Source organism: Saccopteryx leptura, chromosome X (assembly GCF_036850995.1).
Source record: "Saccopteryx leptura isolate mSacLep1 chromosome X, mSacLep1_pri_phased_curated, whole genome shotgun sequence".
Lineage (NCBI taxonomy): Eukaryota > Metazoa > Chordata > Mammalia > Chiroptera > Emballonuridae > Saccopteryx > Saccopteryx leptura.
In genome coordinates this window covers 85,820,850-85,848,359 of record NC_089516.1, presented here as the reverse complement: position 1 = coordinate 85,848,359, position 27,510 = coordinate 85,820,850, and the positions used below count along the sequence as shown (strand labels likewise).

The window sequence follows — 27,510 nt, the reverse complement described above, 5'->3', positions numbered from 1 at the left end:
AAATTTCACAGGGCACGTTATTATCTTTCCAACGAAGGAGAGAAAAGAAAAATAATGTATTGTTTGGAATTAAAGCCACTGTATTTGAATAGCTCCTTCTACATAAAGCATCTAACCATGTCTTTTAGAATTAAGTAATGCAATTTCATATGTAGGACATCCATTAAGCTGATACTAGGGAAAAAAACAACACTCATTAGTGACACAGTAAAATTAATAAATCCTTACATGTGTATATTTACATATACATACACACATAGGTATATACATGTACATAAATGCATATATATTTAGAAAAACTTAAAAAATAGGTGAAGAGTTACTAAAAAGCATAAGAAATGGAGTGCAAAAAAAAAAAAAAAAGGCCACAAATTTTTCTGACAAAATTTCTTTGCAGCAAGAATAAAATTTTCCTGGTGGAAATTTCGGGCCCAGGGTTGGTCCAGAATAGCTCTTATAATATTGAACAAGTGCACGAAATGTTTGGCAATGTTTGCCAGCTATGACTGAGATATTAATGCTCTTTGTGTCGGGAAATGCATTTCAACCTTGCAAAAAGTATTTATAAGTGATGAACAGATTAGTGTTAGGGTTAGGGCCAGATGATCGTCTAAAGAAACTTTACATAAAGCAATGTCATGAATGGATTCGGATGAGTGAAGATAGATCTTGAAAGCTAGAGAACTAGGAGTTGGAAGTTTAACATGAGGGGTGGCCAGCAACCCAGATTGAAAAGAAGTAGGAGTCCTCAATAAGCAGCTACTGTAGTTTGAAATTACCAAGTTGGGTTTCAATGCTGTTATTTATTTTAGAATAGCAGGTCTGTCGTTGAGATAGTTCATTGTGGGTTCAATTCAGGATGAGGTTTCCATGTATTTACTAAGCCCTTAACTCTGTTTTAAAGGTCTTAGGACATACAAAAACATGTGCAAAATGTAATTTACCTTCAATTGCCTTCAGTATAGAAGAGGGAAACAACATAAAACTAAGTAACTAGCTCATATAATCAAGTATTTCCATGAAAGAAAACCAAGCACTATCATTACTGTTCCCTGAGATATCAGTGTTCCCCGAATACTTCTAAAAGTTAACGTTATACAGCTGGAAGGAACCTTATACAATTTCTACCCTGATTATTCTATTTTATTTCTTTCTTTCTCTCTTTCTCTCTTTTCTTTCATCTTAGTTGTTCATTAATTGCTTTCTCATATATGCCTTGACCAGGGTGGGGGCTCCAGTGAACCCAGTTATCCCGTGCTCAAGACAGCGACCTTGGAGTCAAGCCAGAGACCTTGAGCTTCAAGCCAGCAACCAGGGGGTCATGTCTATGATCTCACCCCTAAACCAGCGACCCCATGCTCAAGCAAGCAACTTCGGAGTCTCTAACCTGCGTCCTCAGCATCCCAGGCCAATGCTCTATCCACTGTGCTACCACCTGGTCAGGCTCTATTTTCATTTCTATGAGAAGTGGATCCTATAGACCACCCTGTCCATGCAAATAAAGGGATTAAATCCCTGGCCTCAGTATCTAGGTTATTAGAATGCACAGAGTCGCCTGTTACCTGTATATGTCAATTTGCTTCGGAAGACTTTTCTGTTTTTATTGCCACTTCTTTACCTCACTGGTGATTTTAATTAAGGAAAGATAAGCAAGACACAATAAAGCATTAGTGGCTGAATTTTGAAACAACTACTTAGATTGAAAATACATGATTGGAACTATCTAGAATTCAGTATAATAATTGCCAAAACTGAAATGGTCATTTGAAAACAAATGTAAGAAAACTAGAAAAAAAAATGCCCAAAAAACATGGAGAATTACTTTAAAATAAACAATCAATCTTTAATATTTAGACATTTCTTCCAAAGCAGCAGACATTGTGGAAGTACCTGGTGTATTCAAAATAAAAATAATAAAAAATCACAAAGATTACACACAATGATGAGGAACAGTGATTCTCAGACAGTTGGCATCAGCATTTCTAACTGATTTCATAATTGTGTACAGTTATTCTTGAATCTATAGTAATACGTCTTTTTTTTTTCTGAAGCTGGAAACGGGGAGAGACAGTCAGACAGACTCTTGCATGCGCCCGACCAGGATCCACCCGGCACGCCCACCAGGGGCGATGCTCTGCCCACCAGGGGGAGATGCTCTGCCCCTCCGGGGCGTCGCTCTGTCGCAACCAGAGCCACTCCAGCGCCTGGGGCAGAGGCTGAGGAGCCATCCCCAGCGCCCGGACCATCTTTGCTCCAATGGAGCCTTGGCTGCAGGAGGGGAAGAGAGAGACAGAGAGGAAGGAGGGGGGGGTGGAGAAGCAAATGGGCGCTTCTCCTATGTGCCCTGGACGGGAATCAAACCCAGGTTCCCCGCATGCCAGGCCAACGCTCCACTGCTGAGCCAACCGGCCAGGGCCTAGTAATACGTCTTAAACTCCTTCATACCCTAATTCTGTGGCTACCAAAACCAATAAAATTCAATTCCCCAGGGACATGCCCTTTGGCAAAATTCACACTGACTGCATATTTTGCTTCACTGACATTTGTAGTAAATGATCTTTTATGATCATGGGAAACTGTTAGCACAGACTGTGGGATCTGATATTTTGTTTTCTTAGCTAAAGTTTGATATCCAGAATTTTCTATATTTGGGAGGAATGTGTCAAGACCAAACATATTCAGAGGAAAGGCATGTTCATTGGACCAACAAAAGAGGTAAGGGAGCATGGTTAAGGCATTGTTCTGATCTCGATCTGACTAGAGAAGAGGAAGTCTTTGTTCCATTCTCATTGGCTTTGCCGTTCTCTCTGTTACCACCCACACTGATCTCCAAGTTACCGAGGTGCCATATATTTCCAACTGTCTGTTAGACTTGACCATCTGATATTTCATAGATATCTCAACTCAGTGTGTTTAAAATGAGTTATTCTCTCCTCTGCCCCCCAACCCATAATCCTCCCTATCATGTCTCCTAAGTTGTGTTAAAAAATAAATATACATGGCCTGGCTGGTGGTGGCACAGTAGATAGAGCGTCAACCTGGGACTGAGGTCCCAGGTTTGAAACCCCGAGGTTGCCAGCTTGTGTGTAGGCTTATCTGGTTAGAGCACAGCTCAGCAGTTTGAAAGTGGGGTTGTATTCTTGTCCATTGTGTCCAGACATTAATGTGGCTACAGTGAGACAGGTTATGCTTCCACCACAGTATTGTTATTGCAGTGGTGACAATGAGACCTGTAACATTTTGCTAGGCTCAGTGAGTGGAAACTGGATGTAATAAAGACTTTCAATTTTAGAAACCATTAACAATATTATCTTACATCTGCCAAAATAACAACATACTATCTAACTTCTAGAAAAAAAAAGAAAGTGGGGTTGCTGGCTTGAGTGTGAGATCATAGATGTGACCCCATGGTTGCTGGCTTGACGCCCAAGGTCACTGGCTTGAACCCAAGGTTGCTGGCTTGAGCAAGGGGTCGCTGGCTTGAGAAAGGAGTCACTGCCTCGGCTGTAGCCCCCCAGTCAGGGCACATATGAGAAAGCAATCAATGAACAACTAAGGTGCTGCAACTATGAGTTGATGCTTCTCATCTCTCTTCTTCCCTATCAGTCTGTCTGTCTATCGCTTGCTAAATAAACAAACAATCATGAAACATACTCTGAGACCCACAGGCATCCTCAAATACCTCCCTCCTTAATCACCATGTCCCACAGACTCGACCTTCTCCATATATGTCATATCTTCCCCTTTCTAGTCACAGTGCTACTCTTAGTTTCTTAAGTACTGGCCCTAGGTTCAGTGTTCCATTTCTCCAAACCATCCTCTCCACTGTCACCAGAGTTATATTTTTACAAATAGTTAAGATCTGTCTAAAAAGTTATTGATTGCTCTTTGCCTATGAAGAAAACTTAAAACCTTTAACATGCATTCAACACCTTTCCCGGTGTTGGTAAGGAAACACTTGCTCTCTATGTTCCCAGATTTGATAACAGGATCTATGAAACAGAATGACAATAGGAAAAAAGGTATATAGATTTATGAATCTTTTAAAATTTATTTTCTTCTTTTCCAAGTGAGAGGAGGGGAGATAGAGAGACAGACTCTGCCATGCTCCATGACCAGGATCCACCTGGAAACCTCTGTCTGGGGCTGATGCTCTGCCCATATGGGGCCATGCTTGCAACCAAACTATTTTTAGCACCTGAGGTGTAGGCTCTACTGAGCCATTCTTAGCTCCTGGGGCTGATGCACTTGAACCAATTGAGCCATGGCTGTGGGAGGAGAAGTGAGAGAGAGGGAGGGAGCCAGAGAAAGAAGAGGGAGGGAGAGAGGAAGGGGTGGAGAAGCAGATGGTCGTTTCTCCTGTGTGCCCTGGCAGGAATCGAACCCAGGACATCCACACACCGGACCAATACTCTACCACTGAGCCAGCCAGCCAGGGCCCAGATTTGTGAATTTTTAATATTATGTACATGGGGCCATCACAGGGAAAAAAACTGAGTGCCCAAACAAACAGTGGGATTTGAGATCTCATATACTGTCTTCGTGGGGAAAGGGGATAAGGGATGAGACACTTAGAGGAGAGAGTAAAGGATTTTTGGAAAAGAAGAATGGGTCCTTAGAAGAACAGAGGAAGTGATAACGTGTGACAAAGTTTGAGTGGGTGTCCACTTCTAGTCTCCTCTCCTTAGATGCAAGTCAATGTTTGCTGGTTGATGAAATGCCCAGGGAGGAAATCTGTGACAGCTGAGTTCCAGGTGGAGGCTCTGTCTTCAGGCAGAGAAAGGGAGCTCAGAGACAGCCTCTCTCAGCATTTGCTGTTGCTCAGGTACAATTCTCCAACTCAAAAGAACCCTCATGTGGCCTAACCAGGCAGTGGCGCAGTGGATAGAGCATCGGACTGGGATGCGGAAGACCCAGGTTCAAGACCCCTAGGTCACCAGCTTGATTGTGAGCTCCTCTGGCTTGAGCAAAAAAAGCTCACCAGCTTGGACCCAAGGTCGCTGGCTCAAGCAGGGAGTCACTTGGTCTGCTGAAGGCCCACAGTCAAGGCACATATGAGAAAGCAATCAGTGAACAACTAAGGTGTCACAACGAGAAATTGATGATTGATGCTTCTTATCTCTCTCTGTTCCTGTCTGTCTGTCCCTGTCTATCCCTGTCTCTGACTCTCTCTCTGTCCCTGTAAAAACAAACAAACAAACAAACAAACAAAAAAACCCTCGTGGAAGAGGCAGGCATATTTTGGGGTGGCTTGTTCTGTCACCCATCCCTGCCTTCTCCTCTGCTTCTCCCTGCATACCCCCACTGTGCTACCCAGGAATAACAAGCCCCTTGATATTTCTAGATACAGTCGTTCCTCACCATATCGTGGTTCATTTTTTGCGGTCTCACTGTATTGTGGATTTTTCAATTGTACATATCTAATTTTGTATCGCAGATTTTTTGCTATATCACGGGATTTTGTGGTATATAGGTATTTTTATATATTTATTATTTAAATTATTTTTGCAGTAAAATAAGCAAAAAAAGTGTCGGTAAGGTTAATGACAGTGTGGGAAAGGTTTATAAGACTGTGGGGAGGGTTTATAAAGCCTTAAAATATATATAAATAATATAATAAATATAAGGTCGCTACTTCACAGATTTTCACCTATTGCAGGGTGTTCTGGAACCTAACCCCCAAGATAGATGAGGAACCACTGTACTTTTCTACCTTTGCTCATTTTGTCTTATTGCCTGGGGTGTCTTCTCTTTGGGTAGAACAATCTTTCCCATTCCTCCAGATGGACCTGGAAAGTTACTTCTTCCTGTAATTCCTTTGCAGAGCTTGGTTTATTTTACCACGCTCTTTTATTTATGTACTTTTTTAAACAGTGGAAGCAGTGTGGCATGCTGACTCAATGCATAGTCTTGTGCTATGGGGGAGTGGGGAATGGAACCCAAGTTCAGATCCCAAATCCAGCACTTACCATGGAGATGGAGCTAAGGAAGTCAGCTGACCATTCCGAGGCTAAGTTCATCACATTTAAAATGGAGTTCCTAATGGCATATGTGCATCATCGGACCATCAGGAGGGTTAAATGAGACAAGGGTTGTAAAGCATATAGTTAGCATCTGGTTCATTGTAAGAGTTCAGTAAGCGTTAGTTCATGCTGCTGCTGCTGCTCTGCAATTATTCCTCTGTCTCCCAGCACTAGTTTATAAATTCTGTGAGGATTAGGAGCCATGTCTTATCACTTTCCTTTCTTTTTCTCTACTTAATCTCTCACAGTTTCTTACACACTGTGCCCACATGATAAACAATGCTGAGAGCTGAATGTGGGGTAGGGCTGGAGGTGAGTATTGATTGATCTAATTAACATCTGTGTGTGCATACCATGAATATTAAATAATAATACTGACGTTCCAAAACATACACATCGATCTCAACATTTTATAATCATAGCTTTTCTGTCACTCGAAACATAACTTTATTTCTAAACATGACTATGTCTATGCCAATGTCAATAGTGACATAATGCCTAACACCTGCTGTTGTTTAACTGCTTTTGATTCTTATAACATCCTTAATTATTTATTCAGTACACTTTTGTTGGATATTTATATCATATATGCTTTTCTCATCAGTAGTTAGGAACTAGAAAATAGACCTGCGGTCATTTGGGTAGTGTTCTGTATTCCATTATTCCTGGGGGTTTTTGTTGTTAGTGTGTGTTGTGTATCTGTATTCATATTACTTTAAGCTAACCTGTTTATGCTGTTGAGCAAAAGAAATCTGATCCTTTTACTTTCCTGTATAAAATCGTGTGTGTGTGTGTGTGTGTGTGTGTGTGTGTGTGAGAGAGAGAGAGAGAGAGAGAGAGAGAGAGAGACAGAGACAGAGAGACAGAGACAGAGAGGGACAGATAAGGACAGACAGACAGGAAAGAGAGAGATGAGAAACATCAATTCTTAGTTTTGGCACCTTAGTTGTTTGTTGACTGCTTCCTCATATGTGCCTTGACCAGAGGGCTCTAGCAGAGCAAGTGATCCCATGCTCAAGCCAGTGACATTGGGCTTCAAGCCAGTGACCTTTGGGCTCAAGACAGCTACCATGGGGTCATGTTTATGAACTCATGCTCAAGCCAGCAACCCTGTACTGGTGACTTCAGGACTTTGATCCTGGGTCCTCTGCATCCTAGTCCGATGCTCTATCTACTGCGCCATCACCTGGTCAGGCTAAACTTTTTTCATAACATTTATCTCAGAAAAAATGTCAACATCTCAGGAGACCTATGGAATCTGGCCTCTGCATGCCCCAGGAAACTTCTCCCTGTGGTCTCCCTCTGCAGGCTCCAGAATTCCAGGCCTTTGATGTCTTCTTTGTGTTTCTACAATATTTCCTATCCCTTCACAGCCTTCACTCACCCTAACCCCGGGTTCCTTCTCCTGGCTTTTCCCCTTCAGATCTCAATTTTAATGTCTGATCCTTCAAGAGGCTTTCCCATACTCACAACCCCCTCCACCGCAAGACCAAGACAGGTTTCCCAGTTATACACTCTTTAACAACCTGGGCTTTGCAATGACATTTTTCAATTTGTCATTTAAAAAAATATTTTTCTGGTTGTTTAATGTGTGTTTTCCCGCTAACCTGTAAGCTCCATGAAATTAGTGACCCTGTATTAGTATTCACTAGGATATCCTCAGCACCTAGAAGGTACCTGGCACAAAGTAGGCACTTATCAAGTATGTTTGAATGAATGAATGACCAGATCATTGTGTTGGGTCTCTAAGAATGCAAAGTTAGAGTCTATTTTCAAAGGAAGGATAGAACTAGTGTACACAAAAGACACAAGGGAGTGAATAATGAAAGGGTAGAGAAAAGTAGTGGTGTTGAATATAACTCTTACCTCCATAATACCCAGCACTTTGTAGCTTTATCTGGTTTAGAAGCATTTTCTTCCTCTCCAGCTGACTCGGGACTTCTGTGGAAAGTGGAGTCATTACAAAACAGTTCCATCTCTCCAGTGATATAATTGCTTCCTAAATGTGAAAAGCTGGTAACTTCATTTTAAAATTTTTATCATTGACTGTGCTGTCTTTGTAATATTATTTAAATGTCCTATGCATATATTTTGTAATTTGATTTTTAAAATAATTTTGTAGTTAATATCCTGCACTATTTTAAAGTACTATGTTGAATCCAAATGCAACTTAATATATGAAATCCATCTTGTCCTTGTGAATGTTTCACATTTTAAAATATTTGTCTACTTACATTCATCCTATAATGTGTGATTTGTAAGTAAATTTTTTTGGAATAGTCATAATTTTTTACAAAAGTGACATGCAAATTAAAAGGAAAAATATTTTTGTTTTAGCAGTTAGAGAAATCTTTTCTTGGAGGTTATGGAAAGAGGAAATGCTATCTATATTCTTTAATAAATTATATATATGTAACTTCCTTTTATTTAAATGAATAATTATGCCACATTGCTAACGAAAGCTTATGTGAAGGTTAAGTGGATCTCAAGTTGATTTTTCTTTCCACGTTCTCAATAATCCAGCAGTAATGGTATTTAAAATTTTAAGTTTTTATTAAAATCATAACTAATGTACTGCCTACAGAGATAAGAAATTGTAAAACCGATTTCTCCCAGTTAGCTATCAGATACAGAAACTCCTTCAGCCCCAACACCCTGCAAAGGAGTGTTCCGGTTCCAATGGAACACGTTTTTAGTGTGTATGTGTGTTTTAATTTAAATGACAGGAGAGGAGATAGAGAGACAGACTCCCGCATGCTTCCCAACTGGGATCTACCGGGCAACCCCCATCTGGGGCCGATGTTCTGCCCATCTGGGCCCATACTTGCAACTGAGCTATTTTCAACACCTGAGGCAGAGGCTTCAGGGAGCCATCCTCAGCTCCTGGTGCCAATGTGCTAGAATCAATGGAGTCATGGCTGCAGGAAGGGAAGAGAGAAAGGGAGAGAGAAAGGGCAAGGGGAGGGATGAAGAAGCAGATGGTTGCTTCTCCTGTGTGTCCTGACCTGGAATCGAACCAGAGACTTCCACATGCCTGGCTGACACTCTACTACTGAGCCAACATGCCAGGGTCAGTTGTTTTCAGCTTGAAATAATTTGTATTCCAGGGTGGTACATTCTGGAGATACTCATTCTGGACCCATACACTATATTATAGTTTTCTTGTCTTAAATTGAAGTCATCCTTCCATTTGTAGTTAAGTTTTGTGTCTGGTATAAGATAGGGGTCCAGCTTCATTCTTGCATGTAGCTGTCCAGTTTTCCCAATGCCATTTATTGAAGAGGCTGTCCTTTCCTCATTGTATATTCTTGTCTTCTTTGTCATAAATTGACTATCTATGAGTGAATGTATTTCTGGGTTCTCTATTCTGTTCCATTGAGGTATGTGGCTATTTTATATGTCAATACCATACTGTTTTGATCACTCTAGTGTTAGAATATAGTTTGAAATTAGGGTGCATGATGCTTTGTTCTTTTTTTCTCAAGATTTCTGTGGTTCTTTGGGATTATTCTTGGTTCCATAACAATTTTAGGTTTGTTCTATTATTGTGGAAAAGGCCATTGAAATTTTGATAGATATTACATTGGACATGTAGATTGCTTTGGATGATATGGGCATTTTTAATATTAATTCTTCCAATCCGTGATCCTGGAATATATTTCCATTTATTTGTGCTTTCTTAGTTTCTTTTACCACTGTCTCATAGTTTCCTGTGTACAGGTCTTTTACCTCCTTGGCTAAATTTATTTGTAGTTATTTTATTCTTTCTGATACATTTATAATTGGAATTGTTTTCTTCATTTCTCTAGTATATAAAAATGCTAAGATGGATCTGATGTGGGTCAGAACTTCATTGTCCTGGGGGCTTAATGACCCTTTGTTTGTTCCTCTCTAAGGGGGTCTAACCCACAGGACTAGCAGCATGCCAAGGGAGGATAGGTGAGGGGAGGGTCTAAAACAGGGGTCTCAAACTAAACTCAGCATGTGGGCCGCAGAGCAAGATCACAGCCCTTTGGCGGGCCGCACTAGGTCTACAAAAGGCAACTGTTACGCAACACTTTTCTCACTGCAGTTGAAAACAAAAAAAAAATCAGTACAACAAGCACAATCGTACATGCAGTTTACTCAGTGTCACAAAATGACCAGAAACTGTAGTTCGCATCACAACTGCTGTTAACTAAGCTAATATCCAGCTAGGATGCTAGAGAAATGAAAAATACAAGTAGGCCCCTAGGCTTACTTAATTTTATCCAAAATATTTTGAACTTCGTGGATTAGTCTGCGGGCCGCACAAAATTGTTCGGCGGGCCGCGAGTTTGAGACCCCCTGGTCTAAAACATATGACCAGCACTGTGAAAGGTCATCGGGTCTGAACCACAAAGTGATATGCTAGGGGAGGAGAGGTTACCCTAGGGGTGTGGTCCTTGTTTTCCCAGTTTTGTTCATTGCTGGGCACCCAGGGCTTTCCACCCTGATGACCTTCTGGGCCTGGCCTGTAGTCCTTGCTCTGCTCATGTTTGTCTAACTGCCTACCACTGTTGTTATCAAGTAAATGGGACATTGGTCCTGGCTGGGTAGCTCAGTTGGTTAGAGCATTGTCACAGTATATGAAAATTGTGGATTCGATCCCTGGTCAGGGCACATACAAGAATCAACTAGTGAAAGCATAAATAAATGGGACAATTGGAACAATTAGGTGGAATAATGAGTTGATACTTCTCTCTCCCTTCTTTCTCTCAAATCAATGGAAAAATTAAAAAAATATATATGAAGCAACAAATCAATGTCTGTCTCTCCCTTCCTCTCTCTCTCTCTCTCTAAAATCAATAAGTTAAACAAAAAAGAATATGGGACATAATGGTAGGAAAAAATATATCTTAAATGGTAAAGTCCTATAAAAATGCAAATTGATGATGGTAGAATTATTGGTAACATTAGTTTATAAACTTCTTCAGGTCTGGATTAGGCTTTAGTGATTATTGTATCCATTACAATGCTTAGGTAATACTAATCAGTCTCTTATATTTAGTGGCTGCTCAGAAAAATAAAACAAATGAAAATTTCCTAACTGCCATGAAGGGATGGAAAGGAAAGATGGTGTCTAGTTCTTTTATTTATTTTTTAAGTGAGAGAAGGGGAGATAGACACACTCTTGCATGTGCCCTTCCTGTGATCCACCTGGCACCCCTCGTCTGGGGTCAATGCTCGCAAACAAGCTATTTTTTGCGCCTGAGGCTGATGCACTCAGATCAACCAAGCCCCTGGCTGTGAGATAGGAAGAGAGAAACAAGGAAGAGAGAAACATATGGGTGCTTCTCCTGTGTGCCCTTACTGGGGATCAAACCCCAGATGTTCATATGCCAGGCTTTCACTCTATCCACTCAACCAGCTGGCCAGGGTCTGGTTCTTTTTGCCTGCAGTCCCCAGTAGGATTTGGTGATGAGGTTGCACTTGTGAGAGATTTCAGTGCTGACTCATGCTGCCTCTCTGTTCCACAAAGTAATCACTTTGAAGATAAGTGAAGGACTTGGAAATTGGTCTGCTTTCCATTTGTTATATCTGTGATAAACCATTTGCAGAATTTTTCAAATTGTCTCACATTGGTACACAGACAGAATTTCTGAGATCAGGTTTTGTTCTATGAGAACAAATTTGTGAAATCGTGTATCACTCCATGGATATATTTTAACTAGTAAAAAATTGTGTTATGATAAATTGGAAACATGCACAGCTTTTTTCTTTCCTTTATTTCTTGTGCTTTTCCTCTGTGTTGTACAGATGTTGAGTCTTCTGAAATACATAGTTTAGTACTTTGCATTGCAAATAGAGTAGGAGTTAAGTGACCTTTGCAAAGTGTTTCTGCCTCACGGGTCTCTGGCATGAGTCTGTTTTATTTAGGGGAGAGAGACGAGAAAACAGAAATCTCACTTTCATTCTGTGCTGAGAAATAGAGTGTTGTCTTATTTCTGCAACTCTTAAACAGGATGTTCAACAGTTTCTTAAAAATCAAAACCCTGTGGTGAAATTCTCAGAGGTGAAACCACAGAGTGTTTGAATGGTACTGAGAACCCTTTGCTGGTAAAAAGAAAGTAGAATAAGTCAGATATGCATTCAATCTTTCAGGTCTTTGGACATCAAAATTGGCTTGATGGTCATATATATATATATAATGAACCTTGAAAAGCTAATTGTCTTTATTTAAAAGATACCAAATATATAAAAAATGCAACAAAAGCAGAAACCTGGCAATGGCTTGGTCTGAGTTATAGTTTCCCAGAGCAGGGCTCGGTACTAGAAGGAAGCAACTGGAATACTTGCCTGACTTCAAGTGTATGAGATGATGTTTAGCCAATTTGGCTGAAGCAGAACATGGAAGCCAAGTATCTGCACCGGGTGTCCAGAGTGTTTGGGTATACTCCAGACCTAACAGGTGTAATTGCAGATGTCAGGGGATGGTTGTATTTCATCTAAATCTTAGAAAGGTTGTTAGCGGGAAAGAGGTTATTGGGTTGCTAATGTGAATGCTAATCCTTACGAAGCATAAGGAAGAACACAGGTATGGCAGCGTCTCACTTGTAAATCCCGTTATGTCCCATAAGTGTCAGCTGCAAAGTAATTTTCCAGAAATGCTCTGATTTCCCCACTGACTTCCATTGTACAACTAGAGCTATGTTCCTATGGGAAATAAATTTTGCCCTGGGTTATAATAAAACACACTGAAGAATTCAGAAAAATCTTATCAAATCATGTATTTCAAGACACAATTATCAGTACTTGATAAAATAACACTAGCACAATATAGTCATATACTATAGGGATCTTAAAAATACCATGCCCAAACTGTGCTATTATTTTTTTTTTTTTTACTATTCCAAATCCATTTCTTTGGCAGCAGTGAAAACAGCACCGGGTGTTAGATGGGCGGAGTCAGGCTGGACCTCGGTTCAGCAACTTTAGTACGTGAGGTCTGGCTAGGGAAGAATTCAGAGGCAAGACTCAAAGTAGAAGAGAAAGTGTAGAAAGTCACAGAGGTAGACGTGAACTTTAGAGAAATATGCTCAGGAAACAAGTTACAGGGACCAAAGAAGGGGCCCGTGGAGCTTAGGAGAGAGAAGGGCAAAGGGAACATGTCTGGGGGCAGCAGGAAGATGGGGAAGGCTCTGCTGTGCTCTCAGGAGGGAGGACTTGCTGGGTCCTCTGTCATAACTAATGATTTGTTTTTATTGATTGATTTCAGAGAGACAGAGAGGGGAAGGGGAGAGTGAGAGAGATAGAGAGAGGGAGACATCCATTTGCTGCTCCACCTAGCTATGCAATCATTGGTACTCCCCATATTTGCCTTGACTAGGGATCGAACCTGCAATCTTGGTGTTTCCAGACGACACTCCAACAAAGTGAGTTAACAGGCTGGGGCCTAACTAAAGACTTTTAAGGGTGGGGATTTTATGGGAGGTCCCAGGGGAGGATCCAGTAGAATATTCATCAGCTCTCCAGGTATATCCTTTCGGGGTCTGGACTGTGCTGATTGGTCAGCTCCAGAGCATGGGGTCATTGGTCACTGCAGCTGGTGCTGGCCTCTGTAGGATCGCTTGTCTGGTTTTGTTGCTTTTCATGACCTGGAGCTGCAACACAAGTGAGGCGTAGATGTTACTGCCAGGGTTCATTGCTTAAGGGAGTGCTCATGCAAGGGTCCACATGAGAGTCACATGAAGCCACTTTTTGGGTTCTTGTTCCCCTTCCAAGGGCATCTACCCCATGACTAGCAATATGCCAAGTGAGGAAAGGTCAGAGGAGGGTCAAAACCAAAAGACAAGTGATATGAATGGTCAGGGATTCAAACTGCTTCCCAGTCACATGCTAGGGGAGGAATGGCCGTCCTGAGGACGAGACCCCGCCCTCCCAGTCCTGCTCACTGCTGGGCACCCAGGGCCCTCACCCTGTGACCCTCTGTACCTGGCCCTTTGCCCTTGCTCTACTCATGTCTGATTAACTGCCTTCTATAGTTCTGTTCAAAGGCATTTTACTTCTGTGATCATATTGATTTTTAATAGATTTAACTCTAATTTTAGAAGGTAGGTTTGGTTTCCTATATTTTTATGGTTAGCCCGCTTCCCTTTCTCTGAAGTGTTCTTATCCATTAGCATTCAAAGGTTATTAACCATAGGAAGACCAGAAGGAAATGTTCCAGAATGTTCACAACATGTGTGTCTCTGTTATTGAAAACTTGTTTACTTCTTTATGTTTTCCCATTTCTAAATCCCCTAAAGAGATCATTTTCTATAAACATATCTTCTGTTATCAGAAATAAAAAGTATTATCATTTCTGCCCTGGCCGGTTGGCTCAGTGGTAGAGCGTCGGCCTGGCGTGCAGAAGTCCCGGGTTTGATTCCTGGCCAGGGCACACAGGAGAAGCGTCCATCTGCTTCTCCACCCCTCCCCCTCTCCTTCCTCTCTGTCTCTCTCTTCCCCTCCCGCAGCCGAGGCTCCATTGGAGCAAAGATGGCCCGGGCGCTGGGGATGGCTCCTTGGCCTCTGCCCCAGGCGCTAGAGTGACTCTGGTCGCAATAGAGCGACGCCCCAGAGGGGCAGAGCATCGCCCCCTGGTGGGCAGAGCGTCGCCCCCTGGTGGGCGTGCCGGGTGGATCCCGGTTGGGCGCATGCGGGAGTCTGTCTGACTGTCTCTCCCTGTTTCTAGCTTCAGAAAAATACAAAAAAAAAAAAAAAAGTATTATCATTTCTGATGAGTATAAATTTGGATAGAATGAGATACCTTTAGTAGGACCCATTTAAATATTTGGATTATTTTATGCTTTGATAGCAATGATTGTTGCCACATTTTTTTTTTTTTTTTGTATTTTTCTTAAGTGAGAAGCAGGAAGGCAGAGAGACAGACTCCCACATGCGCCTGACCGGGATCCACCAGGCAAGCCCACCAGAGGACAATGCTCTGCCCATCTGGGGCATTGCTCCATTACAACCAGAGCCATTCTAGCACCTGAGGTGGAGGCCATGGAGCCTTCCTCAGCAGCTGGGCCAAACTTTACTCCAATGGAGCCTTGGCTGTGGGAGGGGAAAAGAGAGATAAAGAGGGAAGGGTGGAGAAGCAGATGGGTGCTTCTCCTGTGTGCCCTGGCCAGGAATCGAACCTGGGACTTCCACATGCTGGGCCAACCCTCAACTGCTGAGCCAACCAGCCAGGGCCTTGATAAAATTTGTAAAACAGTTGTGTAATGAATTTCTAGATCAGTAGCTTTTCTAGAGCATTACTCAAAGTATAATCCTGGGCTGGCAGTTCTGGCATCACCTGGGAATTTGTCAGAAATTATAATGCTCAAGCCCCTGGGCTCAGGCTTAGCAGACAGGAGTCTAGTATGGGTTTTAATAAGCTGTTAAGTGATTAAGGTTATAGAACTATAGTCTGTTCTCTCTCCCTCACTTCTCCCTTCCTCCCTTTTCTTTCTCCTTCTCATGAGGAATATATACATAAATATATATACACACATATAACATAACCTATATATAGAATTCACCATAACCTCTCTACCTATATGAAACAGGTATATTGAAGAAGGAGTCTATTCACCTTTTTTTTCTAAACTTTTTTGTAGATGTTTATTTCTATTATACCTTGTTCATAAAAAGTATATGAGACATTTTTGGGGTGTTTATATTTAGATGTTTTGATTTAGCAAACATGTTCTGCATGGTTATACATTAAATACTTCTGCCTAATTCATAGATTTTTTGAAACCCACTGACTGATATAATGACACCAGCAACTTGATAAGGTTTGAATTGTGTCTGTCCAAAACTCCTATGTTGAAGCCTGAACCTCCAGACCGTCAGAATGCAACTATTTGGGGATGGGGCCTTTACGGAGGTAGTTCAGTTAAAATGAGGGTCAAAAGGTGGGCTTTAATCTGATGTGACCAGTGTCCTCTTCAGAAGAGGAGATTAGGACACAGAGAGTGCAGAGGGACCTCCACAGAGAGCGCAGAGGGACCACCATGGGAGGACACAGGAAGAAGGTCACCATGTACAACAACACAAGGAGTGAGGCCACAGAAGAAACCAAACTTGTCAACACCTTGATAGTGGATCTCCAGCCTCCAGAACTGTGAGAAAATAAATGTCTGTAGTTTAAGGTTCCTGGTCTGTGGCATTTCGCCATGGCGACCCTAGCAAACTAATGTGTAATTATTCCTAGAAATGGTGGTATAATTCAATCTTACCTTCTAGTGATGGCCTTTGGGGTCCGGTTGGGTCATGTTCCTTAACAGAAACCTACAGCTTTACAAAGAGTGCCAGAGAACAGTATGACAAATTGTCCACCATGCACAGCAACATGGTAAAGCTCTATGAGAATCTTGGAGAATACTTTATTTTTGATGCCAAGACAGTGAGCATAGAAGAGTTTTTTGGTGACCTCAACAACTTCCGGACTTTGTTTCTGGTGAGTACTACCTCTTCAAGGATCGCAAGGGCTATTGCTTTTGTTTTGCAATGATTTCCTCTCTTGTTATTTTATGTAGCTATTGGCTGTATTGGTTTCATGTTATAGCTCTTTAACAGGAATTGACAGATATTTTATACTTGTGACATGACTAAAAATTGTTGTCTGGCTTTTCATATAATGGAGACCTAAATGAATTATCTTCAGCTTTAGGTATATATGAGGATTTCTCTACTGAAATTTTACAGAAAATAAATGAATTGGTACTTATATAACCCTGATTTTTATCCAGCATAATATTATCACTTGACCAAGCTTGAAAATTCATATCTAAAATAATCTTTTACTGAATACTTTAAAATGCTGTGACCGATGAAAACGTTTCTTTCAAAATCTAGATGAGAAGCTGGTTCTAAATTGGACTATGTAAATGACCTTGAATACCTAAATTTTCTTATATAATGTGGGCTCTTGTTTCCAACTCTGACTCTTGGGGATAACAGTAACTATTAGCAGTAATTGGAGGGAAGCGATCAGGGTGCCAGTGACAGGCCAAAAGGAAAAAAAAGCTTTGCTTTGCTCCTGCTGTGGACTAGCTTCTCCATCCCGGAAGGAGTCGAAGTGCGCAGACTCTGATGATGGCTGTGGGAAAGGACATGCGCAGTGGCTGCCATCAAACAGGTAAAAGTTTTATCTATTTTAAAGGAAGAAATCAGCAGGAAGACCAATTAGCAAACTAATTATTGCAGTTCCAGGTATGTTTCTATCTCTGAAGCAGTTATTGGCTAAATAAGGCTCCTTCTCTGAAATCGTGGTGCTGGCCCATGACATCTTTTGATTTGAGTGTGACTTGTATAACATGTGAGATAAAAGTATATTTGTGGAAGCCATTGGTTTTCATCTGCTGACCTAGGACACAGGACCCAGGGCCAAGCCCGCACCTTTGGTAATAGATGCTAATCTAACAACTTCCATCAATATGATCATTTGTCTTCTATTTTGCTGAGAATATTAGCTGATTTTGGCCTTTGTGCTTTGCCACTTCATAGACACACGTTTTTAACTTTTAGCTGGCCAAGAAGTACTAAAATGTGTTCTGCTGGTGATGAGTGGTCAAACTATTTTAAAAACTTAAAAGTCATAACAGTGACATGAACATATGTACACCCAGGTTCTGTCTAGTTAGATTGTTGTCATACAGCAAAACAAAGCATGTTGGAAAGGAGTGGGGACAAGAAAGGGCATTGCCATTGACACACTGAAAAGATAAATCCAATGAATTATTTTTGTAACGTCAATGTCTGGATGAAGGGAGAGGAATAAATATAATTGCTCTTGTCAAGTGCCTTGTTTAAATATGAATTGGATCTTGCAACATGGCCTGTGCCTTCCCCCCAGCCTCCCCAACATACAGAGCCCGTTAGAATTTGGGAGACTTCCCCTAAGTTACGGCAGTTGATAAAGAACAGTTTCTACCAAATGGCCAATATTTAATTATATTAGCCAGAGGCTCAGAAGACTTGCTAAGAATTATAGTTGTCATACTTTTCAGTCATAACTTATTTAAAAAAATGTAAGGGTATCATTGTTAAGAAGTCCTCATTCTTGTCCTTTTGCTATCAGTAACAAGCTAAGTGACTGTAGGTAAACAATGTATCCTTTCTAGCTATTTGTTTATTGTTATTTGTGTATACAATGAAGGAATTATACTACTGTTCTCTGAGAATTGATTCAAACTTCTTCTTTAGTAGTATATGAGTCATGGTCAGAATTTCAGAGAGAGGTGTGTGTGCATGTGTGTATACACACCCTGGCTTTACTTTGCATGTAGCTTGAGTACTGGGAAATAATTTGTCCCAAATCATTCTCATTGTAAATAAGTTGACACTCTGAATTGTCTGGTTTTAGGTGCATTTTAACTTCTTGAGAACCTGCTAAGATTGAGTTTTGGAGCTTTCCAAACAGGGAAGCAACTCCTCCGTTGTGTCCTAGGCAGCTGTTACCATCTCTCCGACAGAATGCCCAGCTTCCACCTCTACATACTCACCCTTAGGGCCTAGCTCGCATAACAACTAGGCATGCACCTGCTTTGAACTTGGGTTGGTCACGGTACCTCTCTATTATTAGTTTGCTCATCTTCAAAATATAAATGTGAATTACTGCCATGTCTTTCTAACCCTGTGCGAAAACACCATGTAACCTATGGTATGCCGATGAAGAGTACAACAGTGGTCCCTTGTCTATTGCGAGGGTTAGGTTCCAGAATCCCCTGCAATAGGTGAAATTCCGCAAAGTAGCAACTTTACATTGATTTTATTATTTATATATATATATTTAAAGCTTTATAAACCCTCCTCACACTCCTATAAACCTTTTCAATTTTTTAGGCTAGAAAATGCTTATCTTACTGCAAAAATAATTAAAATAATAAGTATATAAAAATACCTATATACCACAAAATTCTGCAATATAGTGAAAAATCTGCAATACAAAATTAGATATATACAATTCAAAAATCTGTGATACAGTGAGACCGTGAAAAGTGAACCACAATATGGAGAGGGGTGACTGTATTAGCCATTCTCTGTCCAGCAATTCCATTATTGTGTATTGAGAAACCAACCTGATTTGGGGAGTACATTAGAGGTAAGAGGAGGAGAATCATCTCTCTTGATACATAAATAGAGGGAAACAGACAAGTAAATGCAATCTAATTTGGTAAGTATTGCTGTAGGAGTATGTCAGGGTGCTATAACAACATGAAGGAAGAATAGCCTCAGCCTGCCTGATCTAGCCAGAAATGTCTTCACGGAGAAAGTGACATTTGGGCAAAGTCTGGAAAAATCCATAGGAGTTTGACAAGAAGACTTTGACAAGCGGATTTAAGGGTTTTCCACCTGACCTATAAGCTGAACACTCCTTAATCAACATCACCAGCTTCAGTCAATCATTTGTGCCCACCATGTTCCTGTTGCGTAGTGAGCTTAAAGTAATTTTGCTTTCCCAGGGGAAAGGAGAACCCTGAAAGGGAGACAAAAATTGTTATCACCAGAAATTCCCATTTTCTTAGCACTTTGTAAGTTTGGCCTGAGGGGTCTTAGCGCTAAAAGCATATTGGACAATAGATAGAAGCAATAAAATACCAGTAGTGCTGGAAAGAAAATAAGAGTTCTGATTCATGTGCTACCAAAAATTACTTCCAAATGAGCTAAAAGTTTCATTTTGGGAGATCTATTTGGCACGTGTAGCATAAACAAAACACACAGACCAAAAATCGTCCCCCAAGCCATATCGTTTAAAGAATGGGGAAAAATGGAATTCAACAGGAGGGGTTGACATTACGGATTAAGACCTTTTTTAAAGTAGACACTTTCGAATTAATGAAAGCAAAATTGGCTAATCTCCATGAGATGTGGCTCTATTAATTATTCATATCATTAATATTATTCAACTAATGAGGGTATTAAAGATATTCAATATTAATGTCTTCTATATTGGCATGAAGATCTATGTAATTGGAAACATTTCTCAATTCAGAATGAAGACTCTCTGGCTAGCTTCTCTGAGATCATTGGCGATTCAAAGACTGCTTTCTATATAGGCAAGATGAATTAATAGTTCCTAAATTTAGGTTGAATGTTTTGTGGAAGAAAATAAAATTCCATATTTATGTAATGTCTGAACATTTTTTTTTTATTTTGCTTATTTTTTCTGCTTCAGTCATTCTACTAGTTCAAATAGTTGATGGCACTTTTTTTTTTAAAGATATTTTGAATTCAAATATTCAAAATCAGTGAACCTTAGATGTTTTGCCACTGTGCAGTCTGTTGGGCTTAGGCATAAAAATTAATTTCAGTTGTTGGGAAAGGGTTCGAGGCAAGTATTATACTTCAATAAATTTTATAGCTCCAAATAAGTTATAGAAAATAATATTTTTTTTCTTTTTAAAAATCCATTAATTTTCTGTTGCTGCTGTGTGCTTTTATTTTGTTTTTTTAAAGAGCAATATGTTACCTGGGCACTCAATAAATGTTTGTTGTGTGCGTGTTCCCATTCTATATCTTGTATACTGGAAATACAGGAACAAGGCTTTGCAGAATTAGATGCGGAGACATTATTACCTCAGAAGAAAATGTTACAATTACTATTAATCATGCTAAAAGATTTCCCCTCAACAAAAGAAATGTTTGCTACTGTTCGTTTGATAAATATTTTTTCATTGGGACTTTTCTTTAACAGTTTCTGAACAGCTCTTAGAGGAGCATTAAAATGACTAAGTGTTAGAGGGCGAAGTGCTATCTATAAGTCAGGGAGTTTTATGCCATTGCTGCTTCTACCTCCTAAATACCTTCCGAACCCATCCATTTCTGTCCAAGCCCACGGATGCTATTTTAGTTCTAGGCTGCTACCATCTCTCGTTGGGACTATTACAATGATGTGCTGACTGCTATCTGTGTCTACTTAAGTTCTCTTAACCATTTCTAACTTTGAATCCACACACTGTGCTCCAGTCAGAGTGACCCGCGAAACAAAATGACTGAGATAACATTTATTTCCTGACTTGAAATTCTTTAAGGACTTCTTGTGACCTCAGGATAAAATCGTAGCTGTTTAAAATGAAAGTGGTTACAAAATCAAAAGAAAGGTGGTTACTTAAATGCCAGACCATTTGAGGTTGGCTGAATGAGCCATCATCATGCAGTGTGACCTCTCCTCCCAGACTGGGGGAAGTCAAGTTTAAGTTCAAGACTGGAAAGCGCGAGCCAGCCGTAGAACCACATGACAGCAAGTGCCTAAGAGGACATGAGCCTCTTGGAACATACAGACACCTTGGGAGCTCCATATCAAAATTAAATGAAGTCTCAGAGGCAAATGTGTGATTGCCATCATGCTTTAATTGCTCCCATAGCTAGTATGGCATGGGGAGTTAAGACAGCCGTGGTAACTGTTTATTCTTACTTAGGGATTTGCTTCCTTCCATCTTCGATAATTGTCCTAAAATCTAAGCTTGTCTGAGCGCTCCGTGCGTTGGCTTATAGAGATGCCCAATTCTGAGAAGTTCTTAATCTCTCTCAAGCCATCTTTCTCTTTATAAGGCCTCGATCATGTCTAAATCGAAACTGTAATTAAAAAGCCAAAGTGAGCATCTGTATTTAGTTAGACTCAAAAGACCAAATTGATAATATACTGAACATTTTATTCATTCATTAAAGGCAATTCACCTTTAAAGAAATAAGGATGGATTTTTACATTAAAAGATTGTATGTATAATTCCCGATCCAAGAAGACTAAGTTATTTTGACACATTTTTAAACCTTCAATTCGCAAAGCACTTGGCATTTAAAGGAAACTTTAGTGCCGTGTTATAAAAATTATGGAGTTACATAAGAAACCAAATGTATTCTTTAACAGAGAAGAGACTTCATCAATCATGTAAATTCTAATAATTATTATTATGACAATGCCCTCGAGAAACTGTAAAGACCCTGATGTGCCTCTTGAACAGTTTTATTTATAAGGTCAATGTCTCCAGGTCTCATCACCTGTGAATTCAGAGGTCACCTTAGTAACAATAACTCAGATATCCCAAAATATCTCTTCTTATCCTCATGGTGGGACTTGGGCTCCATGCAAAGTGTCAACTCCCAGAAGTACATCTAGAGTCATCTATTAGCTCAGAAACATGTCATCTATAGTCACCACCAATATTTTCCCACAGATATTTGAGTGCCTGCTCTTCTAGGGTGATGAGAATATAACATTGAACAGAATGGACGAAGCCCTGCCTTCATGTTTATCTGTTATTCCATCTCCCTTTTGCTAATGCTTCCTGCTGACAATTTGCTTGGCCCCTCACTGGAAGTGCCCGTGTCTGGGCCGAGGACTCAGTCTCCTCCTGCATCAGTTTTCCTACCAGTCCTCTCAGTACCATGATGGGGCCATGCTCAGTGCAGAGCGGTCATGTTTCACAGAACCCTTCATAAAAACAGTTCCTTCTGCCTGACCTGTGGTGGCACAGTGGGTAAAGCATCCACCTGGAATGCTGAGGTCGCAAGTTCAAAAACCCAGGCTTGCCAGGTCAAGGCACATAGGGGAGTTGATGCTTCCTGCTCCTCCTCCTTTTCTCTCTCTCTCTGTTGCTCTCTCCCCCTCGCCTCTCTAAAGTGAATAATAAAATTTCTTAAAATTAAAAAGAAAGAAAAACCAGTTTCTTTCCCTTCTTTCCTTATCCCTCTTTCCTTGGAAGCTTAAAATACATCGTATGGCCCATGTATAAGATGATCCCATGAATAAGACGCACCTTAACTTGGGGGCCTGAAATTTTAAAAAAGTTATTGAACTCAAGTTTTATTCATCATAAAATTCATACAACTCTTCATCATTGTCAAAACTCCCATCCATTAGCTTGTTTGTCCTCATCTGTGTCTGATAACGAATTGCTATCTTCAACAATGAGCGCAAAAACAAGCGCAAAAAAGTGGGAAATGTAAGTAAAAAAATCTGCAATCATTGTATAAGATGCACCCTGGTTTTAGACCCCAAATTTTTCAAACAGGGTGTGTCTTATACATGGGGAAATATGGTATATATTTTCAAGTCCTAGAGACCTGAAGGGTATCCTAAGCCCATAGAGCCACCCTTGGTCCCCTTCTTATACTTTGCTCAGGCACCTAGGCATGTATATTCTCCTTCCTGGAAGCCAGGGATAAATAAAATAGCAGCTTAAATGCTTTCATGCAAATAGAGCCCCCAAGGGCCCACCAACTCCCTCTATTTAATCACACAAGCCCAGAAGATTCTCAAAGCTAAGCTGGGACCACCAGGGCTACATAGCCTTGGGTTTATTTTGAACTATTGCAACTCTTTGAAACTAAGCAATCCATGTAAAATATATGGTAACTCTATTAAGCAGAGTATTTGACCAGAATACGTCATTCCCCAGCTAGACCAGATGGCAGGCTGGGATGGTGTTATCCAGACATCATTGAGTTCTTCTTTAGAAAAAGATATCACCTCTCACCTGTTTTATTCTGTTTGACTGTTTACTCTGGGCCAGAAGTAGCTGTCCTATTCTTCCAACACAATTGTTCTTTGTATTAAAAAAGCTAAATATTATAAGCAGCAAAAGGAAAATATAGTAATGGCATATGTGGTTTAAAGAAAACTCAAATTCCCCGACATGATAAAAGTGCCTAATGGTATAAAGAGTTTTTAAATACGTGTAATTTTAGATTAGTATTATCAAATTATAAAGTATCGTAAGTGTTACCTAAAGATGTCAGAATTGTCTGTGGCTAACTGAGTATTGCCGTTTAAAAATATATGGCAGTGTAATGGTTAACACTACAAATGTTAGCAAATCAGTTCAATGCCTGCTTTTGTTATTAAAGTCTAGTAAGAACTAGAACCAAGAACAAAATGCAATATCTTTAGTTTGAGCAACAATACCTCCAATAGAATTTTTCACGGAAATGTTCCCTATAAATAAGTTATTATTGAATTATGTCCAAACACCAGGAAGTCAGAAAGTTATAAGATAAGCAGTAGGGGATACAGGCTGACCTTTTCCAGTGGCCTGGAGGTTGGCCGAAGCTGTTGATTGGTATCAAAGTCGGCCTGTTCCAACCTGCACAGGGAGATCCCAAGGGCCCTGCTACCAGTCCTGTCCTCTCAGCTCGCTCAGCTGTTCTCCATTCTGCTGTGCCCTCAGTTGTTTATCCATTTGCTAATCAATCTTGGATCAGAAAAGATGCCCTATCCCCCGTATAAGGTAGTAGGAGGCAGGACTCTCCCTGGGACCCTAGCCACGAAGCTCCTTTTGTGGGCTCTGCCCACTCCTTCTTTCTTTCCCCTCCTCCCACTCCCTCTCCACTTGCTTTTCTAATTTTTTAGAGTCACTTCATCAAAGAAGACCTCTGGAAACCTTTCTGTGTGCATTCACACCTCCCTCCTAGCGCACGTTCCCCTGGAATGTGTTTGTCTTCATATCCTCCGTGATCAGCACTGTCATGAGCCAACTCTGGGTCCAGCACAGCACTAATCGCTAAAGACATATAGGATTGGCTTAATAAATTAATAAAACAATGAATGAATTAAATGATCAAAGATGGAAAAAAAAATCAAACTGTGGCCTCCAGAGCTCACATTCTTGTGGGAAAGGCTACCCAAGGAACAAGTACTGATGATGAAATGTGATACATCCAGACAAAGAGCTTGTGAGCATAGAGGAGAGAGGCATTTATTATTTTGGATTTAAGGAAGAATTTAAAGAGGATATGACATGTACTGTGTGGCCTCTTACATTGAAAGGAGTTCTTTCCATTTTGGTCTTCCCTATGTTATTTGGTGTTTATGTTGAATGGTAAACAGACATTGTTTCCTAGTTTTCCACGCCGAGTTCAAAGTGGAGAAACCGCTATTTCACTGCAAAAGAAGGAGGTCTGGGGGTCCTCAGTAGGACCTAAAGGGTATCTATCACATACTGGACAAGCAGTAACCTAGCTTCAGTGACTTCTTTTGACTGACAGCTGTTCTGAGCAATAGGCAAATTAATGCAGATTACCTAGGTCCCTGATCTGCAAACTGCGGCCCGTGAGCCACGTGTGGCTCTTTGGCCCCTTGAGTGTGGCTCTTCCACAAAACGCCACATGTGGGCACTACCTTGATAAGGAATGTACCTACCTATATAGTTTAAGTTTAAAAAATTTGGCTCTCAAAAGAAATTTTAATCATCGTACTGTTGATGTTTGGCTCTGTTGACTAATGAGTTTGCCAACCACTGATTTAGGGCAAAGTCAATTGCTTGCTTACAGACTGACTTGTCTGGTGTTACTTTAGGGCAGTGGTCCTAACCTATGGGTGATTTGGCCTCCTTGGGGACATGGGACAAGTACTAGAGGCATTTTTAGTTGTCAACAACCAAGGAGGAGTTGCTACTAGCATCTAGTGGGTGAAGCCAGGGATGCTGCTAAACATCCTACTATGTATAATAGAGCCCCCCACATAACAAAGAAATATCTGGCCCCAAATGCCAAGATTGGCCCTAGTGGTTGGCTCATTGGAAGAGTGTTGGCCTGGCATGTGGAAGTCCCAAGTTTGATTCCCAATCAGGGCACACAGGAGAAGTGACCGTCTGTTTCTTCACCCCTCCTTCTCCCCCTTCTCTCTCTCTTCTCCTCCCATAGCTGTGGCTCAATTGATTAGATGGCATCGGCCCCAGGTGCTGAGGATGGCTCCATGGAGCCTCTGCCTCAGGTGCTAAGAATAGCTCAGTTGAGACCATGGACCTAGATGGGCAGAGCATCAGCCCTATAGAGGGGTTGCCGGATGAATCCCGGTCAGGACACAGGTGGGAGTTTGTCTTTCTATCTCCCCTCCTCTTACTTGGAAGAGAAGAAAAAAATGCCAATGTTGAGAAACCCTGCTTAGAGTTATCTGATCTGCTAAAGATTTTTTTTTAATTATCATTTGGAAACAATGTGAGAGGATTCAAATTAGTATGCACAATTGGGATAAGATTAGTTAGTAATGCATCTGTCGAATCAATTTAATATTACAACGATAATTTCAATTATCAACTTGATCACTGTGTAAGGTATTGTTTTAGTTGCTCATATTTTCTGTAGCTTTGAAAGATGTCCTGGTTCATAATGACTTGTAAAATTTTGAAGTCATGCATGTAAATTGTAGAAAAATTTAAAACTTCAGGGAAAATAATTAACTGAAATTCTACTTCCCAGAGACAATTAAAATGAATACCTTGGCATGTGTACTTCCAGGTATTTCTTTGTGCATGTACATGTGTATTTAAACGGTGAAAATATTTTTCTTAATAATAAAAGTCTTGTGAAACTTTAATCCCTAAAATGTCTATTTATTTGTAAAAATCCTTGTAGCTTATGCCGATATGGATATGACCATCCGCATTTAGTGCATGCTACTGATTATGTCTTCAGTTGTGATCAAAATATCAGTTGGTTCATGTTTTGATGCCTTTTCCAGAATATCTGGTCTTCGGTGCCTTGTTAACCATACTTGACTATTGGAAGCCCCCTGTATATAGACTAATGAAATCTTGCCTTCTCTTTGTTTTCTAAATAATACCTTCATCAAACTTCCCTGTTACAAGGGGACTTCAGTTCTTAATTGGGGAATTGTCGATTGGTCTCATTCATACTAACATTTTATAAGCATTCTACTTCCTGTCTTTGCTCTGTACTTTGATTTAAGAACCATTTACCTCAACTGGGCTGCCTTTCAGTTTGCAAATGGAAACTGGTAATTATGTAAAGGTTTGTAATTTAATCACAAAAAGGTAATAGTATTATTTAAAATCGGTGTCCTAACTATATATATAGATACGTTTTCCCTCATTCTCTCCTTGAACCAAATTTTAAAGTAATAAACTATAGTCTCTTAAACCATTTATTTTAGAGTCAAAGACTAGTCTCTTAAACCTTTTATTTTACAGATCTGAAACATGTGATAATCCTGAAGATGGAATGGTTTCTATTTTTACTCATATATCTGCTTTTATTTCCTTTTCTTTTTTTCTTAACTTTTTATTGAATGTATTGGTGTGACGTTGGTTAATAAAATGATATATAATGAAAGTTATATGTCATACATCATCTGTGTATTGTACTGTGTGTTCACCACTCCAAGTTGATTTTATTTTCTGCAAATGTATGGTCTCATGATAATCAGAATTTCTTGATTTTTGATGGGGTTTGTGGGCAAATCAGAGATCACGCAGTACTCCTGAAGAGCCAGGGAATAGGCCATTCATCCATTCAAATGTTGGCATTTTGGTTTTTTTTATTTTTTTATTAATTTTAATGGGATGACATTAATAAATCAGGGTACATATGTTCAAAGAAAACATCTCCAGCTTATTTTGACATTTAATTATGTTGCATACCCCTCACCTAAAGTCAAATTGTCTTCTGTCACCTTCTATCTGGTTTTGTGCCCCTCCCTTCCCCCCTCTCCCTCCCTCCCCCCCCCCGTAACCACCACACTCTTGTCCGTGTC

The 27,510-nt window shown here is 40.3% G+C and overlaps 1 protein-coding gene and 1 pseudogene across 1 annotated transcript in view; both read left to right on the top strand.

Moving 5' to 3' along the window:
* The window catches only part of DIAPH2 (diaphanous related formin 2), a 983,541-nt gene that overhangs the window by 708,883 nt on the left and 247,148 nt on the right, over nucleotides 1-27,510 (top strand). Inside the window, exon 25 of the mRNA XM_066356043.1 lies at nucleotides 16,313-16,476. Coding sequence (XP_066212140.1) covers nucleotides 16,313-16,476 — 164 coding nt within the window. The remainder of the gene's footprint in view (nucleotides 1-16,312; nucleotides 16,477-27,510) is intronic.
* LOC136386644 (small nucleolar RNA SNORA1) lies at nucleotides 3,115-3,241 on the top strand (annotated as a pseudogene).